Genomic DNA, 21,000 nt, shown 5'->3' on the forward strand with positions numbered 1-21,000 from the left:
GCACTTACATTCCGCATCGTCAATTATTTGCTGGGTGCAATCCAGTCTCTGTTTTCCTCTATGGTTTTTATTCTCTAATGTTCTCTCTAGTACAATGGAAGTTTTTCAGTGATTTCTGAACAGATGTGCTGCCATCATCTCCCTTCTTCTTGTCAATGTTTTTTCATATATTTCTTTCCTGCCGATTCTCCGGGGAACATCTTCATTCCTTACCTTGTCTGTCCTTGCGAGGTCGGCATGTATACCTGAACTATTATTATTGGTGATGGTTTGCTGTCGATTCTGATGAGAACAGCCCTGTCACTGAGCTATTCACAGTAACTTACTCTCTGCCCTACTTTCATATTCATAATTAGTCCTAAGTCCATTATACTATTTTCTACTGCTGTTGACATTATCCTCCACTCATCTGACTAGAAATCCTTGTATTGTCTCCATTTCACTTCACTACCCCTCCACTATATCTAGATCGAGCCTTAGCATTTCCCCAACTTCAGGTATAATACGGAAAAAAAAATCGGATGATGAGAGAAATATTTCCACATGAGCAACTGATGATTACGTCAAGGTCACTGGCAATAGGAGTTACAAGGATCTAGAATTTGCAACTGTAATTTCCAAACAAGCAGTAAGTGAAATCATGCCTATTGGAAGTGAGCGGTTTATGCTGTCCTGAATGATGATTTCATGAAGGCAGGTAAACTACTGGACCTCAATTCTGACAAGCTGCAGATCCTATTTTTACGGTTTTAGACATGTTTGAAATGGAGTATATTCTCAGAACTAACATACACGGGCAATGAACTATAGTTCAATTTTCTTATAAGTCGATATTTTCAGTCCTCTGCCTGAAGCCTACCAGCAACTTTTGCACCAGAGTATAAAATTTCATTCTGAACTCTGGGCGTAATTTATAGTATGTCTTGAAAGTTTTTCTTGTAGTATTGTGGTAGTGAAAAAAATAATGCTCGTTAGCAGCATCAATTCACGGATTAGTAAACAGTATTCAATTGTAATTTAACGCTGCAGAAGAATCTAAATTTTTAAATAAATTCACAATTCTTGTAATAAATTATTCTAAAATAATGTAGCACAATTATTGTGTAAAAATGTCTCGGTGTCATTTGAAAATCGGGATGTACTAATTTGTCTTCCCATTCTCGGTATATGCTCCCTTCCGTGTAAGCAATGGGTTGAGTGTATTGTATCTGTGAGTAATGTTGACAGCTACAGCTTGTGTTTGTTGACATCTGGAGTACTACAGACAGTTTGACCACCGGTGGTAGGTAGGTGAGAGCTCTACAGAATCCGTTTGGGAAATTTTTGTAGTTCTACAGAGAGCATTGATCGACATAATAATCTCTATTATTATTGACAGATGAGTTCGACTGAGTCATAGGTGTGACTCATTCAGTGTGAACGATAACCGATAAAAGCGACAGGTAAACGGGTGTGGCATAACAACGTAATGAGGTTTGTCGTTTAAAAATGTCTGAAACTTCAGAAAAGACGCCAGAGTGGTTGGTGTTGCTGGAAAACAAGAAGAAGAGGGTAAGTAGAAGTGCTTTTCAGAAATATCACTTCGAAAACTAGTTTCATTTTACCTGTTCTCTGCGGATGGTTCGTTACGAAAAAATTGTAAATTAATGTAAACATGTCTTCCAGCATAATCGGTTGGCTCATGAAATCGGCGCCGGTGCTCCATGTCTTAGCTGCGGAGATTCTTGTCCAGGGCTTGATTTACATTTCTGGAGGTAACAGTTTTCTTGTTTTCTATTCTCCCTTTTATTTATTTTTTTACTTGTTTGGACTTCATCAATTTCACGCTAATCATATGGAAGATGATAAAGCTCTAAATATACTGCTCAACTGCCAACTCTTTGCGAAAATAAGCTAGTTATTTAACGGAAAACATAGACATATTTCCTTTACCGGTAGTAACGACATGTTCGAAGATATTAGATGTTTACCAGTAACTATTGCTTAACTTAACGGGTCACAACATGTCCTACAAAAGTTTGACCAACGAAAGATTTCTCAATTTATTATACTGTTAAGGGAAATAGAAATGTTCTTTGGGTATTAGTTACACAATGAACACATTCCAGCATTAAATTAAACTTTATTTTTCGAATTGTTTTAGTATTTCCTTTGATAGAATATATTTTATGTTCACATATTATGAACCTTCTGGAGACCAAAAATCTCCTCCCTAGAAAAATGGATTCCAACATAATGACTGTGTGAAACGCAGCTTACTCTCTTCATCCAGGAGACCAAGACAGCAACAGATACCTGTGAGTTGGTTGCTGCCATGTTCCTTTACTTCTGGAAGGCATTCAATACAGATCCGCACTACAGCCTAATGAACAAAGTAAGACTGTATGAAATATGATACCCGCCATGTGATTGGACTCAAGTGTTTCTAGCAAATAGAACAGCATATCATTCTGAACAGAGAGAGGTCTTCAGATATAAAAGTAATTTTAGATGTTGCCCAAGGGAGTGTTGTAGGACTATTAATTATTCCATTAGAGATAGATCACCTATTGGGCAACATTAGAAGTTCCACGTCTGTTTTTTGTTGATGCTGTTGCGTACAGAGATGCCGGAATGCTAGCAAATGGTCGTGAAGTGCAGGAAGATCTGCAGTGGATCATCCTTCATGCAGAGATTGGCAACTGGCCCTCAAAATAAAAGAAGCAGTATATTGCACGTAAATAGTCAGGAAGATCTGTTGTTGTGTTATTATATGATTGCAGAACAATCGTGGAAAGCAGTCTTACCTGTAGTAGAATATGTAGGAATACACATATTGAGCAATTTAAAGCAGAGTGGCCGCATAAAACTAATCACGGGTAAAGTGGATGACAGGCAGTTTCATTGGAAGAATTGTCAGGAAATCAGTCCACCCACCAAAGATGTAGCTTACAAAATCCTTGTTGAATCAATATTTAAATACAGGTTGTCAGTCTGAGATTTATACTAGATAGAATTGATAGAGGAAACAGAGAAGATTTAGCAACCAGCAGCACATTTTGTTACAGCTTCATTTAATAAGCGCGAAAGTGTCATGGAGATGCTCATCCAACTCCAGTGGCAGATGCTGTGAGAGAAGCGTTCTGCATCACTGTATGCTTTACTGATATACACAGTCTGGTCACATTAATGTGACCACCACCTGTCTTTAGTGTCAGTGCACACTAATAAAAAACAGGTAGCAGCAGTAGCAGTGGAGGGTATATAAAGCGTGTTGGGGGGGATGCAGAAAATAATGTATTTGTCATCATAGTGTGGAAGCAGAGTGATTTATCTGACATCCAAAAGGGCATGATCATTGGCTTTTTGGCCAAGAGTGGAAGCATTTGCAAAATGGTTAAGTTTGCGAACTGTTTGCTTGCCTTCATGGTTAAGGTATACTGCATATGGCAAAATGGCACTATCCAAAACTGATGCTGAGGCAACTGTGATGCACCATATGCTGTAGGTGATGGGTAAACAATGTCTGCCGAGATTTGTACGGGCAAATCGATGTGTAACTTTTGAGCAACTGACTGTACAGATTAATAAAAGGGCTATCGCCAGTATCTCCTCAATGGCCATTCAGCGAATGTTGCTGTGTATCGGCCACCACAGCAGACGCCTGGTTCATGCATCCATGCTGACTGCTGTTCATTGGCAATGAAGGCTGGAACTTTCATGCCAATACCATAACTGGTATTCACTGAGTGGCAACAGGTGGCCTTTTCAGGTAAATCACGTTTTATGCTCCATCGGACGGACGGCTGTGTAAGGATGTGCAACAATCGTCTTACAGGCCGGAGGAGATAGCTTTATGGTCTGGTGAATGTTTTTGTGGCAATCCCTGTTTGATCTTGTCATTCAGCAAGACACAATGGATGGACACAAGTATGTACCTATGCTTGAGGATCATATCCACCCCTTCATGCTGTTTGTTTTTTCCTCGGCACGATGGCATCTATCAGCAGGACAATGTAAAGTGTCACACAGTTTGCAGTGTACGCAAGCGGTTCGAAGAGCACCAGGATGAATTTACCTTACTCCACTGGCCAACAAACACCCCAGATTTAAACCTAATAGAGATTCTGTGGGACCAGCTCTATTGGATTGTGTGCACCGTTCCTAGAAAAGCTAACCAATTTATTGCTTCCTCTTACTTATATCTCATGAAAAGATCATTTTGGACCATCCATGATTGGAATAGGAAAAGTGGGCAGTGATAGTTTTACATAAAGTACCCTCCACTAGATACCATATGATGGCCTACAGAGAATAAGTGTAGATGTAGAATGCTTGTATTTCATGATTCCTTTCATATGCCATTTGTGATGTCCATGCATCCATATTTCCTTCAGAGTGAATTGTTTTGTGTTTTATTCATCTCATGACATACAATTGCAATCCATTCAGTTTGCATACAGGAGAAATGTCAGACATTTATAAAACAGTTACAATGATGTTTACATTAATAAATAATAGCACTATAATAAATGATAACACTATAATGATATTTCTTGGAATGTGCGACACATTGTATCCAGCTCAAATTTCCCGTTTGTCCCATATGAATTCATTCACTGAGTAATAACACTTCATTGTCAGTATAATGCAATATAATTTTGTCACTTTTATGACTTTACTTGAGTACAAAAATATTAAAGTGTTAGACTACTCTCATGCATATTTGTATGTGTATCAGAGCGACATAAAATTTTGTCGATGCTAGCAACATATGTAATGGGCATTCAAATACTGATATACATGTATTCTGTAATTAAGTTTCATCAGTACAAGTATGCTTTGTAATTCGCAGGGTTTGAAAACCAAGTTTAAAAGCTGTGGTACATTGTCTGTGTATCACGTTTTCAAGTATATTGGGCAAGTCATGATGTTATGGGTTAAGAACAAACAAATAAGAACATAATTCACATTTACAGGCATGTGCATACTTAGGTGTAGTTTGACAATGGTGGGCCTTATAGTAGGAATCATCCCCCCCATTTGCCTGGAGTTATTTAGAGAAACCATGGAAATCTAAGTCAGGTCTGCCAGATGGGGTTAGTCTCTCCATCCTCTCAAGTACAAGGCCAGTCTGTTTAAAAGTGTGGAAACTCATTTAGTTATGATCCCAAGTGGAAAATACTGTTATTTAATAATTTGTTCATTTCCCATTGCACATAATGTTCAGATGTTATTTTTGGAAATTTGTGGTAAGTTACCATGAGGCCAAACTGCTGAGGTTATTGGACCTTAGGCTTACAGACTACTTAATCTAACTTAAACTAACTTACGTTAAGGACAACACACACACACTCATGCCCGAGGGAGCGCTTGAACCTCTGACGGGGGTAGCCGCGCAAACCATGGCAAGGCCCACGCAGCTACCCCACCCGGCTCACATATTATTGCATAGTTTATCGCTGTGTATACTATCAGCTAACATCAGGATCACTGGGAACATCAGGACCATGAGTTTGGTTTCCATTTTATGTATTTAGACATCCAGTTTGCTTGCCTGAAAAAAAATCAAGACACAATCCCTCCGTAAGATGTGAGAGATTGAGTGCAGAAAAAAATTAGGAATAGTTAAAGTGAACACGACACAAATTAATGAGAGTAACTTAAGATGTGATTCAAGTATATATGACATAAATTACTGAGAGTAAGTTAAGTTACAGGAAAAATGGAATATTTATACATTGACCATCATACACTAGGAAATGAATTATAACTAACTCTTAAGAAATTGAAAGTTTCAAAACTTAAATACAAATGGCAGTAGAAATTTACAAAAACAATCATTTAATAATCTTCATATACTCATAAAGAGAGAAGAATGACTTATCCACTGGGTATTTTATTAATTTAGATATAAATGAAGCTGGGACATTAATGACAAATTTTAATGTCTGATGGAAGAGAATTGAAAGCTTTTGTGGCAGACTAGTGAACACCTTTTTGTTCAAGACTTAGCTGTTTTAGATCCCTGTGTAAATCGTCTTTAGACCTTTTATTGTGGTCTTGGTATGTACTATTAGACGTAAAAAGAGAATGGTTTTTAGAGGCAAAAATCGTCTAAGAAAATAGAAATATGGTGGTTAATTTTTGGAGCTTACAAAAAAGGTTTCTGCAAGAATATTTTGGATGCATACCACTCATGACTCAAACTCCCCTCTTTTTTTCTATAAAGTGTTTTTTTGTTGTTAAAGATTAATTACCCCAAAAAGTTGTACCTTATGACACGATAGAGTGAAAAAAGCCAAAATAAGCAGCTCTAATAACATTCACATCGCCAACAGGGGTAATTACACGTGGGGCACCACGCCCAGATCATTTTAACTTGGCATAAGTTAGGATGCCCAGGAATTTAGAAGATTCACAGTGCAGTATATTTTGGTTATCACAATTCACTATATATGATGTATTGCTTGACAGGTACTTTTTACTGGCTTTTTAAATAAATATATTTTACTAATCTCTTTACTCTCCTTGCACAAATTATTTTGTAATTTTATTCTTTATTAGAAAATGCTGTTTTATGGTAACTTTCTGTCTATATCTTGTTGTAACAGATCGGTAAATGTATTCACATGGTGGAGTTAAAATATACCATATTTTGGAGAGATTTTTATGATGAGCTTGGTTACCAATTTTTGTTATTATTCTTGTGGCTCTTTTTTGTAGTCTGATAACTGTGTACATATTTTGTGCAGTTGTTTCCTCAGAGAAGAATTCTTTAACAGAGAACTGAGAGCACATATAAATAATGTTTACTGATAACTAAAAAGCACTGACTGTCACATATTGATGGCAGGACACAACATGCTATTCTGTTTGAAAGTATCATTGCACGGTCACATCATTTCAACTGAGAATCAATCATCTTTCAAAAAAATTGGGTTTGTTACCATTTCATTTACATTTAATGTAACAGTATAATTTTCCCTTGTCAAACTGAAATAAATGGCATTTGTTCTCTTTATGTTCAGTGTAACTTTATTTTTGATTAGATGAAATATGTGACTGGATTGATGATTTTTTGGTAGGGGGGAGGCAGCTTGTTATCTGGGATGTCAAGTCATTGACAGATGTAGAAGTAACTTTGAGTGTACCCCAGGGAAGTATGTTAGGTCCCTTGCTGTTCATGTTGTGTATTAATGACTTTGCGGACAATATTAATAGTAATATTAGACCTTTTACAGATTATGCAGCTATCTGTTATGAAATACTATGTGACAGAAACTGCATAAATGTTCAGTCAGAAGCTAAGATTTCAATGTGGTGCAAACATTGACAACTTGCTTTAAATGTCCAGAAATGTAAAGTTGTGCAATTCACAAAATGGAGAAAAAAAAACATAGTGTGCTAAGAATCTATTGTCAGTGAGTCACAGTTAGAATTGGCCAACTCATACAAATTCCTGGGTGTAATACTTTGTAGGGATATGGAATGGAATGATCACATAGGCACCGTTGTGGGTAAAGCAAGTGGTAGATTTCAGTTTGTTGGTAGAATACATGAGAAGTGCCATCAGTCTACAAGGAGATTGTTTACAAATTAGTCATGCAGTCCATTTTAGAATATTGCTCAAGTTTGTGGGACCCATACCAAATAGGACTAACAGGGGATGTTGTATGTATACAGAGAAGGGCAGCACAAACGGTCACAAGTTTGTTTGACCTGTAGGAGAGTGTCACATAGATGATGAAGGAACTGAACTGTTATATTCTTGAAGACCCACATAAACTGTCCTAAGAAAGCATACTGACACAGTTTCAAGAACTGGCTTTAAGTGATGACTCTAGGGATATACAACAATCCCCTTCATATTGCCCACATAGGAATCATCAGGAGAAGATTAGATTAATTACAGCACAAACAGACATTTAAACAGCCAGTCATCCCATGCTCCACAAGTGGATGGAATGGGAGGAAACCATAATAACTGGTACAATGGGGTATACCCTCTGACATTTACTTTACAGTGGTTTGCAGAGAATAGATGTGGATTGGAGGCTTGTTGTTGTTTTAACAAGTAGCAATTTTGCCTCTTTTCAAATGATCCAAGGGTTGATTGCAGTAATGGTCGAACAAGGTGTGTAATCTGTGGAAATGGTTCTATGATGTTTTGAGGGTATTTTTTGTACCATAACTTGGGCCCACACCCCCAGGTTATTGTGAACATGAACCATGATATTTACTTAGATATTCTTGGTGACCAAGTATTGTCCTTTCCTTTACACCTTCTTCTTGAAGAGTATGATTTGCACACACCTGTCTTTCAGTATAACAGCATAACAGAGTTGCAGGCATATGTTTCTGGTGTTACAAATACTCTGGCATCTTTTATCACTTTAACAATCATGATATTAATTCCATAGAAAATGGCTGCTGTTATTTGGGAACAGCAGATGAAACATGGCAATCACTCTCTCTGCAATTTGGTAGCTCTACAGGAATGGTGTCAGCACAATACGGCATGCCTGAAGAAACTTGTGGACAATCTTCCTTGTTAAACTGAGTCCTTTATCTTGGTTAGAGGTGCTTATATACACCATTAGTATGATGTTTCCTGGGAGTGAGTAATTTTCTGGCTGGTGCACTGAAGATCGTATGTGGAGTGACTTTACCAGTTGCTGTATTATTTTGAGGCACTCTAATTGATTATTGGCATTCAATATGATACAGTTGTCAGTAAGAGTCAGGACGTATTTTATCCAGGGAGATGCAATAAGTGCTGAACAGAAGCTAATGCTTTTCTGCCATTGTGTGCATTATGTCAGAGAGGAACGGTTCGTAACTGTTTTGTATGCTGGAGACAGAGCAGATTCATTTGCATTATTGTTTTCACTTAATTACTTTGCATAGTGGTATTTTTCAAGTGAAAGTGTTTTGAGTATGGGCAAGCAATGCACAGTTGTGCTAGTGTTGGTTGTAATTCTCACAATCGCAATACGAAAGGGTCCGAAGTAATGCTTCATGTTTTCCATCATGATGCAGATCCGCAAAAGATTTGGCTATTGAAATGATGTAGAAAAAACGCTGTGAATGTTGCAAATGTTAGAATATGCTGTCCTCATTTCAAACAAACTAATTGTGTTAAAGACTTGCATTTGGAAATGTTAAATGTATCACAAAAATGAGTGCTCAACAGCAAAGCATTTCCATCTCATAGATTGCCTTGTAGTAGTAGCGCCGGTGATAGCACATCACATACAACGACCGACAGTCGTCGGTAACAGTACCATCGGCACTGCACAGCGAAGGTATTGACTGCATCTTGCCGCTTGTGTACTTTACATACGACCAGAATTTCTTCGGATTTTCTACGAAATTTCGAGACAATGTTTCGTTGTGGAACCTATTAAAGGCATCTCGCATTGAAGTCTCTGCCAAATTTCGCGCGTCTGTAAATTTTAGCGAATCTTCGGGATTTCGTATTCTTCTGAACTTCGCATGCTTTCTCCGTTGCCTCTGCAACAGCATTCGGAACTGTTTTGTGTACCATGGGGGATCAGTTCCATCTCTTACCAATTTATGAGGTATGAATCTCTCAATTGCTGTTGCTGCTATATCTTTGAATTTGTGCCACATCTTGTCTACATTTGCATAGTCAGTTCAGAAGGAATGGAGATTGTCTCTTAGGAAGGCTTCTAGTGACACTTTATCCGCTTTTTTAAATAAAATTATTTTGCATTTGTTTCCGGTGGATTTGGAAGAAACGGCATTGAGCCTAGCTACAACGATCTTGTGATCACTAATCCCTGTATCAGTCATGATGCTCTCTGTCAGCTCTGGATTGTTTGTGGCTAAGAGGTCAAGCGTGTTTTCGCAACCATTTACAATTCGCGTGGGTTCGTGGACTAACTGCTCGAAATAATTTTTGGAGAAAATGCAGTTTTCCGAAATTCCTTCACCAGGGAAGACGAATGGAATATTCCAGAATTTGAAACACGAACAGCTGCCACCATGAGTTTCTTAGAAGTAGATACCTTAGGGGTTGCGAAGCAACTCAAATCGCTTGATACGGGCAAGTCTTCAGGTCCAGATTGTATACCGATTAGGTTCCTTTCAGATTACGCTGATACAATAGCTCCCTACTTAGCAATCATATACAACCGCTCGCTCACCGGTAGATCTGTACCTACAGATTGGAAAATTGCGCAGGTCGCACCAGTGTTTAAGAAGGGTAGTAGGAGTAATCCATCGAACTACAGACCTATATCATTGACGTCGGTTTGCAGTAGGGTTTTGGAGCATATACTGTATTCAAACATTATGAATCACCTCGAAGGGAACGATCTATTGATACGTAATCAGCATGGTTTCAGAAAACATCGTTCTTGTGCAACGGGGCTAGCTCTTTATTCGCACGAAGTAATGGTCGCTATCGACAGGGGATCTCAAGTTGATTCCGTATTTCTAGATTTCTGGAAAGCTTTTGACACAGTTCCTCACAAGCGACTTCTAATCAAGCTGCGGACCTATGGGGTATCGTCTCAGTTGTGCGACTGGATTCGTGATTTCCTGTCAGGAAGGTCGCAGTTCGTAGTAATAGACGGCAAATCATCGAGTAAAACTGAAGTGATATCAGGTGTTCCCCAGGGAAGCGTCCTGAGACCTCTGCTGTTCCTGATCTATATAAATGACCTGGGTGACAATCTGAGCAGTTCTCTTAGGTTGTTTGCAGATGATGCTGTAATTTACCGTCTAGTAAGGTCAACCGAAGACCAGTATCAGTTGCAAAGCGATTTTGAAAAGATTGCTGTATGGTGTGACAGGTGGAAGTTGATGCTAAATAACGAAAAGTGTGAGGTGATCCACATGAGTTCCAAAAGAAATCTGTTGGAATTCGATTACTCGATAAATAATACAATTCTCAAGGCTGTCAATTCAACTAAGTACCTGGGTGTAAAAATTACGAACAACTTCAGTTGGAAAGACCACATAGATAATATTGTGGGGAAGGCGAGCCAAAGGTTGCGTTTCATTGGCAGGACACTTAGAAGATGCAACACGTCCACTAAAGAGACAGCTTACACTACACTCGTTCATCCTCTGTTAGAATATTGCTGCGCGGTGTGGGATCCTTACCAGGTGGGATTGACGGAGGACATCGAAAGGGTGCAAAAAAGGGCAGCTCGTTTTGTATTATCACGTAATAGGGGAGAGAGTGTGGCAGATATGATACGCGAATTGAGATGGAAGTCGTTAAAGCAAAGACGTTTTTCGTCGCGGCGAGATCTATTTACGAAATTTTGGTCACCAACTTTCTCTTCCGAATGCGAAAATATTTTGTTGAGCCCAACCTACATAGGTAGGAGTGATCATCAAAATAAAATAAGAGAAATCAGAGCTCGAACAGAAAGGTTTAGGTGTTCGTTTTTCCCGCGCGCTGTTCGGGAGTGGAATGGTAGAGATATAGTATGTTGTGGTTCAATGAACCCTCTGCCAAGCACTTAAATGTGAATTGCAGATTAGTCATGTAGATGTAGATGTAGAAGCCACCACAATGAATGAAAAATATAATGAACACCACTAGAGGATGTCCACAAGGAGGGGTTTAGGCTGAACTGCTGAGGAATCTTAGTGGTGAATGAACTCCCTGGATAGCTAAACATGAGAGGCTACTTTTGCTAAGGATACGAAGATGATTTAATCGTCATAATATGTAGCAAATTTATTAGTACTATGAGAACAATGGCTCGATGGACATTGAACGTTGTGAAAAACTGGTGTCTTAACTAGGATCTAAGGGTCAGCTGCAAGAAAACAGTTGCATTACCATTCATAAGGAAACATGTCCAGGACATGTACTGGAATCTTGAGCTTCTCAGTGAATCTCTACCTGCAGAGGCGGTAGTGAAGTATCTTGGGGTAACCCAGGATGTGAAACTGTGATGGACCCCTCACGTAAGGAATACAGGGTGCTCAAAAATAAAGTGTCAAATACTTTCAGAGGTGGCAGTACTCATTGAAACAAGAAAAATAAGTCCACTAAACATGGATCTGGAAAGGCATACTTTCTGAGATAAGTCCAATGTACATGGATCTGGAAATACATTTTTTTCTGCGATAAACGTGTTATTGTGAGAGATTATGCTGATACTTGGTGCACATCTGTTAATATAGTAAGTAAACCAGTTGTACATCATTTGTCGTACTTTGTTTTGTGGCCTACAGAACTCGCATGTACATTATAAACTTTATAACTTAAACAGCAGTGAATCATAACTTGAAAAGTTTATTGTGGATGGCTGATTGCCATGTAAATTATAAACCTTATAATTGCACTATAGTAACGGTTCTAAATATGTCAACTCTCAATAAGATACCATTCAGATTTACCTGTTTCCATCCCTGAGCACCTTTCTTTTCTCTCTCACAAATGGTGTTGGTCCTTTTGATCTTTGCTATGTATGGTAAGCATAGATATTTGTCTTCAAGTATTATTATTATATTGTAGGATTGGCCACTTATTGTATTTTAATGTCATCCATTTGTCCCGTTTTTCCTACAGTGCCAGAAGAAATTTTAAGAATCCAGATTCAGGCTCAATCTTGTCTGTGTAGTAGTTAAAAGTGAAACATCAGCCTTATAAATAATGAAGCTTTTGAAGAGTAAATGTGAGATTTTGAAATCTCGTGTTTTTAATCAACTTGCATCTATCCACAGTTTCTAGATTGTCTTTCAATGTAGTAAAAGCCCTCTTGCCTGGCTTTCTTGTTTGTTTTCAAAATAAAATTATTTTGTGATATTAATATTTGAATAACCTGGTACATGCTGAGTTTTTAAAAAGTTTTGTTCATTTTTTTTCTGCATGAAAGTTATTGTTGGCATCTATAATTTAATTTGTGATGTTATTAAATTATTTGAATCTTTACTAAAAGTGCATGGTATACCATTATGTAAAATAAAGGAAAAGCAAGACCACACAGATGCCCATTCACACTGTACCACTGGTGTGCATTTGGGTATCTGTGTGTGTGAATCTGTGTATACTGTCTGCCAGAAGGAAAGCCAGAACTCAAAAGTTAGTTGTTGTTAGTACTGTATTCTGTTATGTAGTGGATGGCTGGGTGTTGTGTGATGTCCTTAGGTTAGTTAGGTTTAAGTAGTTCTAAGTTCTAGGGGACTGATGACCATAGATGTTAAGTCCCATAGTGCTCAGAGCCATTTGTTATGTAGTGTATGCACCATACATCAGTATGCTAAAGGTGAGTGGTTGCCTTTCCTTTATTTTATCTACTGTTCCATTCAGGAATTTCCGTATTGTTGACCTACCATTTATTATTTTATAATACTGTATTTTCTGTGCCACATAGGAAATTATGTCGTAATTGCAAGTGCAAAAAGGAAGAACATGATGTGAAGGATGATGAAGGATATGAACAATTTGAAATACTACTTGGACCTGCTAGTAAGAAGAGGAAACGTGGTGCTTGTAAGTTTACTTTGATTTCATGTGGTTAGACATCTGGGAACCATTCAGTAATCACTTCTCTGTTAATGAGATTATGTTTTCACTTTCATTATCATTTTCTTCACAATGTTTTAATAGCATTAAGAGTTGGAAATGAAATCAGTCATGGATGTTAAGTTTTAGAGCTTATATGTTGACTCCTTAACATGTCTAATTGTTTGCTAAGTAAGTTCCAAAGAATAACTTTTTTTTATTAATGAAAACATTCATTAGTGAATGAAATTACATTTGGACATACTTCTAGCCTTATGTAGCATGAACGTTTTGATTCCAAATCTTGCCCTTCTCAGTGGTTCGAAAGGCACATGGCCAAGTCTGCCATCGTACAATATCAAACTCTCATTGTTATATCTCTATCTGGGGTGCACGAACTTTTGAATGTCGTTTCGAGACGTTACAGTAAACACCAACTGGGAGGTTACAGGTGCTGGAATGGGTACTCTCTAGCGGTCTAACACTAAACTGTTAGTGCTGAACACATGTAAGTAAGGTTTATTTGTAAGTTGCTCGAATAAATTCTAGATTTTAAGTTCTTATTGTTAAGTGGTTAACCAGAGAATCTGTGAGAGTGATTTGTGCCATATGGTTCTAAATTAGAAACACTCCAGTTCAACATTACCACTTTCGGAGTTAATTAATTTTAAGAAAATGAGTTGCTGCATGCCAGGCGAGATCACATAGAATCTGAAAATGATTGTTCATGTGGATACACCACACTTAAGTATATTTTGATTCTTGGACATGAGACAGTTCGAGGGTCAATTGAATAGTTAGTAACCATTAAATAAAATATCTTTTAATCATGCTCAAATGTAATTTATTTTTCAAGTATGTCTCTTGCGGCAATGCAAGTTGTCAACTGTAATTTCAGCTTCTCCCAATTTCCCAAAAATGTGGTATCTCAAGATCTGCAAAATGGAAATTAGCTTCGATCATCATCTTTTTATTTCAAACAAGAATTATTCTCAGATTTTTCCTAGTTTGTACAAAAAATCTGGTATCCTGTCCCAATGAGTTTGAAAGCCCGCCAGAACACGTGGACCTAGATGATAGACGCTAGGCGATGTTCCTGATATTTGCGGACACTGCTGTCATTGCATCAACGCTAGGTGTGGGCCATGTCCCATGTGCCAAACTGTTGGTACATGTGGCCATGCTGTAAAGCTTGCCACACCACGATCCAGACCTCAGTCGTGTTCCAATTGCACTTACGTATTGTTCCTTGTATGCAGTGTTGCTTGGCTTCACATACGAGGTCTGTCTAAAAAGTATCCGACCTTTGATTTTCCTGTGCAAAATAGAGATGATAGCACGGCCCCACTGTACGCAGTAAAGGAAGAGACCTTCATGCGCATGCATGAATTTTGTCCCCGCCTTCCAGCACGTCTGTCGCTGCCTGTCGGTTGTTGAGTGAGGTGCTGCACAATGTGTTCGTTGGATTACCGATTCTCTCAAGATGACTGAAAGTATTGAGCAGAGATACTGCATCAAATTTTGTCAAAATCTTGGTGATTCTCAAAGTGAAACAATTTTTAACATTCAGCAGGTGTTTGGAGAAGATGAGATGGGTGTAACACAAATTAAGGAGTGGTTCAATTGATTCAAATGTGGCCACACATCAGCGGAGATTGACCAGCGTTTTGGGCCCCAAATTGCTCGGAGTGCAGCAGTTATTGAGAGGATGCAAATGGTGATGGCAGATTGTCGTTTGACTGTGCGAGAGATTGCCCAAGAGGTTGGAGTGAGTAAAGATTCTGCACATGCAATTTCGCGTGATGATTTGAACATGCACCAAGTGGCTGCAAAATTTGTGCCCAAGTAATTGTCGCTGGAACAAAAAGTGGACATTGCACAGGACCATGTGTACACCACCAACACTGATCCTGGATTTCTGAACACCGTGATAAGTGGACATGAGTCATGGATGTAAGGGTATGACCCAGAAACAAAAAGATAGTCATCGCAATGGCAGCATCCCGAGTCTCCAAAGCTGAAGAAAGTGCGGCAGGTGTGAAGCAAAATCGAGGTGATGCTGACTGTCTTCTTTGATGTCCCTGGAATTCTGCATCACGAATACGCACCAGGAGGACAAACAGTGACAAAGGAGTACTATCAACATGTTCTCCGGTGACTCTGTGATGCAGTTCGGTGCAAAAGACCAGACATGTGAATGGCGAAAAACTGGCAACTGCATCACGACAACATCCCCGCACATTCATTCCACTTTATCCAAAATTTCTTGGCCGAACATGGAATACAGCCATTTTTCAACCTTCCTACTCTCCAGACGTGGCTCCTTGCGACTTCTGGTTGTTTCCAAAATTGAAGACGCCACTGAAAGGATCCCATTTTGAGAGTAGAGAAGAGAGAATGCAGAACATGATGACGGAGCTGAACACCATTCCAAAAGAAGACTTCCAGAGGTATTTCCAGCAGTGGAAGTATCGGTGGGCAAAGTATGTGCAAGCACAAGGCAGGTATTGGAAATATTTTTTCTGGTCAAAGGTCGGATATGTTTTAGATAGGCATCATGTAGTTATGACTTGGTTCTCATTTTGGTTTATACGCCGGACTTGTCATATCGTCATGCCGTGTGCGCCCCTCTCTCTCTCTCTCTCTCTCTCTCTCTCTCTCTCTCTCTGTGTGTGTGTGTGTGTGTGTGTGTGTGTGTGTGTGTGTGTGTGTGTGTCCTCTTAGTATACGTTAGGTTAATTAGTGTGGAAGCCTAGCGACCGATGACCTCAGCAGTTTGGTCCCATACGAACTTACCACCATACTGTAGTGTTGTCTTGTTGCTTGCCCACAGTTTTTGTCATCAGTGATTTTCAGCGACTCACCATTTGATGCCCTTGGCCACTCGGGCAGCATCTCCCTGTTGTGACATATGCCAGTTGCTATAGAGAATAGTATCAGTGAAGTAGCTGTTTTTAGTGCAGCTAATCATTTCTATGCATGACAGTTGCAGATTCGTGAAATGAATTATCTTTTTTCTTACCGAAAGTGCTCATGTTTTTATGAGTTACTTGTTCAGTTTATCCAGTAAAGGGGCTTAGCCATTATTTTCCCTTTCCGCTGTTCACCCTATAGCACATTTTGCACTTTTCGGTATTTTCATATGTGACTGCTATTTTGGGATAACCTTCAGGGAGATCATCTTCAAGGTAATATGTCTACAACTGGATTGAGTCACACATTTCTTACCTATTGAAAACAAAGGAGCATACTCTTTATAAAACTTAAGCAACTTTGGATGCATTTCAGTTGGTGATGCAAAACAAAGAATTTTAGTATGAAAGAGTATTCCAGTTTATCAATTTTAATTAAACACAACATGAACACCCTAAAATGACACACGAACAAAACCTTATTGACACATGACTGAAATGATTGCATGACAGTCAACTTTGCACCTAGCTAATGAACTTCCTTTTTATCCTTGTGGTGAGCAATGTCAGCAACAAAATGGGTGTCTTGGAGATTAGTGACACCAATTACTGCAACTGCAAAATGTTGTATGTATATTGTGTCTTACGTTACCTGTCTGAAGTTAGTGTATGATCATTAATGTACATCGATGAAAACAATTAACATATCCAATGAGACATCTCACACAGTTAATAAACATAGAGATTTCATTGTGTTATCATGGCAGATAATCTTTCAGGAATAGTAAAGTAGTAAAATCGTAAGACACTTCAGTGATGAAGACCACATGCAACAGTATTTGAAATGTTCATCTATAAAACAATGTATAGTCACATATGCAGAAAAAGTTTATCAGAGATAACATCCTGCAAACCCTCGCATACACAGTACAGTTTTTTGACTGATTCAGTGTGTCCTGCCACAAATTTCTCTCTTGTGCCAAATCTCTCCATCTCAGAGTAGCACTTACATCCTACATCCTAAATTATTTGTTATTCCCGTCTCTGGCATTCCCTACACTTTTTACCCCTGTGCAACTCCTCCTAGTGCCATGGGAGTAAGTCCTTGCTGTTTTAACACGTGCCATATCATCCAGTCCCTTATTCTTATCAGTGTTTTAGACATATTCCATTCTTTACCAATTCTACAGACAACCTCATTTTGTGTCTCAGCATTTTGAACATTCTTCTGTAGCACCACAACTCAAATGCTTTGGTTATTTTCGTTTGGGGTGTTCCCACACAATGGTGTGCTCTGACATACATTCTTAGAAATGTTTTCTTCAGACTGAGGCTCATGTTTGTAACTAGCAGATTTCTCTTTGCCAAGAATGCCTGTTTTGCGTATGCTAATCTGCTTTTCATGTCTTCCTCGCTTCATCCGCCATGTGTTGTTTTATTCCGAAGTATCAGGATTCCTGAACTCATTTACATCACAGTCCTGAGATTTTATGTTAAGTCTCTTGTTGTTCTCATTTCTGCTACTGCTCATTACTTGCAGCTTTCTTCTGTGTACTCTGAATCCATACTCTCTACTCAGTGGACTGTTCATTCTGTTCAACAGGTCACGTAACTATTCTTAACTTTCACTGAGGATAGCAGTGTCATCAGTGAATGCTACCATTAATATCCTTTCACCCTAAATTTCAATCCCACTCTTGAACCTTTCTTTTATTTCCATTATTGCTGCTTTGATGTATACACAATGTGATCAAGAGTATCCAGACAACTGGCTAAAATGACTTACAAGTTCGTGGTGCCCTCCATCGGTATTGCAGGAATTCAACATGGTGTAGGCCCACCCTTAGCCTTGATGACAGCTTCCACTCTCGCAGGTTTCTTGGTGGATGGCAGCCCATTATTCATGGAGTGCTGCACTGAGGAGAGATATCAATGTCGGTGAGGCCTGGCACGAAATCGGCATTCCAAAACATCTCAAAGGTGTTCTATAGGATTCATGTCAGGACTCTGTGCAAGCCAGTCTATTACTGGGATGTTATTGTCATGTAACCACTCCGCCACAAGCGGCGCGTTAGGAACAGGTGATTGATTGTGTTGAAAGATGCAATCGCCATCCCCGAATTGCTCTTCCACAGTGGGAAGCAAGAAGGTGCTTAAAACATCACTGTAGGCCTGTGCTGTGATAGTGCCACGCAAAACAACAAGGGGTGCAAGCCCCCTCCATGAAAAACACGACCACATCGTAACACCACCACCTCCAAATTTTACTGTTGGCACTACAAACGCTTACCGTGATTTGTCACACCACATAACATTTTTCCACTGTTCTATCATCCAATGTTCACGCTCCTTACACCCAGCGAGTCATCGTTTGGCATTTACTGGTGTGATGTTTGTCTTATGAGCAGCCCCTCAAGCATGAAATCAAAGTTTTCTCACCTCCCGCCTAACTGTCATAGTACTTGCAGTGGTTCCTGATGCAGTTTGGAATTCCTGTGCGATGGTCTGGATAGATGTCTGCCTATTACACATTATGACCCTCTTCATCTGTCGGCAGTCTCTGTCAGTCAAGAGATGAGGTCGGCCTGTACGCTTTTGTGCTGTACGTGTCCCTTCACGTTTCCACTTCACTATCACATCAGAAACAGTGGACTTAGGGACGTTTAGGAGTGTGGAAATCTCGCTTGCAGACATATGACACAAGTGACACGGAATGTCCCATTGTGCTCTCTCATGATGTCTAATGATTACTGAGGTCGCTGATATGGAGTACCTGGCAGTAGGTGGCAGCACAATGCACCTAGGATCAAAAATGTATGGTTTTGGGGGTGTCTGGATACTTTTGATCACATAGTGTATATTGAACAGTTGGGACAAGAGTTGATATTGATATCTTACACCCATTTTGATATGAGAACTTCATCTTTTTTCTGTCCTTATTGTTCTCTCTTGGTCCTTGCATACATTATAAATTATCCATAATTCTTTACGGCTTGCTCCTTCTTTTCTCAGGATTTCGAACATCTTGCTCTATTTTATATTGTCAAACACTTCTTCTTCAAGACTGACAAATCTTGTGAATGTGTCTTGATTTTTATTAAGTATTGCTTCTGTACCAATTGCAATGTCAGAATTGCCTTTCTGGTGCCCTTGCCTCTCTGAAATCCAAACTGATCATCATTGAACAAATCCTTTATTTTCTTTTCCACTACAATAATATAAGGGTTTATACTGATGTAGGTTCTGTGTAATTCTTATCTGAATGGTTCAAGAGAGACTCACGAGAGGACAATAGTTTTTTGTCAATAGAAAACTTAAACAGGTGAAGTAACACCAGCCGCCTTGTCTTAAGTGATTTTATGAACAGACAAGACTACTTTGTATCTGCATGTATTTGAGTGAGTGAGGTTAGTAATTTTTTCCTTAGGGGCATGTATTTAAGGAGCCCCTATTCATAAGTCACAACTAAAAACATTTCTGCAGACAGTTTGAATGATATTCTGCCTCCTTTCGCTGTCTCCAAGTCTCAGTGGAATCAAAGTACATACTGCCACATATCCCAACAGTCCGTAATAAAAATTAATAATTGTCTTTAGCTGTAGTTTCTTTTGCTTAGTGTTGCCCTGACCTGTTTTGAGTAATTTGATAGTTGCATAGGTCATAGTTGTGAAACTACAGTTTGGGACGTACTGTGACTTATCAGTTATCATCTTACTAGTGGCTTGTGAGATCAGAAGTTTTTCTGAAGCATTTTCTGAGATATTGCACCATTGTTATTCGTTTTGGAGTGAAAAGATTAATGGTTATAGCTCAAACACCTAAGAAGTGACACAATTACTAGTCATGTCTGTTTGTGTGTCTTGGTGAGGAGATGAATTTTTCCACTCACTGAAGAGTGCCAAGTAGTTACGTTTAAAGCTGTAAATGGGTTTCTCCCCAGGATGTTAGAAGATTTTGTGATTCTTTAATTGTTTTAATTTAATATCATTTCCTTATGCGATTATGTTCTGTTTCAGACTGATTTCTCCCATTCAAGTTCTGAAGCAAACATAGTCATCACACCTAGAAATTTGATGGCTATAAATTAAGCATAATAAAGAAATAAGGGCTTGTTACATGAATGGTATGTGCTAAGTGCTACAGAACTAGCCATTGTGTACCTCTTTGGAAATGACTTATCCATATCATTGTACTAAATGATCAAAGGATGAATGATGAAAAAAATCAAACTGAATGTGCACATTTCAGAAAAAGATAAAAATCTCTTTCCCAGCAAGTGATCGGTTAATGGCAGAAAGGGTGACTTTTAATAATTGGCACACATGCCGGATAGTGAGTTGGATAGTCTCTTCCTGACAAAGAGCTGTGCAAAGTCTGAAAGGGTGCTTGTTATGGAGGAGGGGGGAGGGAGGCACAGCTGCAATTAATGTTCCAGCTCAAGGACTCAACCTTCACCAGACAAGTCTTTTTCTGCAATGTTCTGTGACCAGCCTCTCCGTGCTTCAAATATACAAGTCGTCAGTAGCCTTAAACTGATGAATACATGCTAGGTTTGTCAACAACTCTTTTAGATACATAATTTATTTTTATTGATCAATTCCAGCTATCTGT

The 21,000-nt window shown here is 38.9% G+C and overlaps 1 protein-coding gene across 5 annotated transcripts in view; it reads left to right on the forward strand.

The window, feature by feature from the left end:
- The first annotated feature begins 1,162 nt into the window (after nt 1–1,162).
- The window catches only part of LOC126418677 (testin), a 98,669-nt gene continuing 78,831 nt past the window's right edge, over nt 1,163–21,000 (forward strand). For 3 of the 5 annotated variants that reach the window (XM_050085564.1, XM_050085567.1, XM_050085566.1), the window contains exons 1-4: nt 1,256–1,290; nt 1,379–1,551; nt 1,666–1,754; nt 13,347–13,465. In XM_050085564.1, the coding sequence (XP_049941521.1) occupies nt 1,489–1,551; nt 1,666–1,754; nt 13,347–13,465 (271 nt within the window). In that variant the 5' untranslated portion in view covers nt 1,256–1,290; nt 1,379–1,488. Of the gene's footprint in view, nt 1,291–1,378; nt 1,552–1,665; nt 1,755–13,346; nt 13,466–21,000 lie in introns of all 5 variants that reach the window. The other 2 variants (XM_050085565.1, XM_050085568.1) reach the window with 2 other exon arrangements.

The sequence above is a fragment of the Schistocerca serialis genome, chromosome 9, assembly GCF_023864345.2.
Source record: "Schistocerca serialis cubense isolate TAMUIC-IGC-003099 chromosome 9, iqSchSeri2.2, whole genome shotgun sequence".
Lineage (NCBI taxonomy): Eukaryota > Metazoa > Arthropoda > Insecta > Orthoptera > Acrididae > Schistocerca > Schistocerca serialis.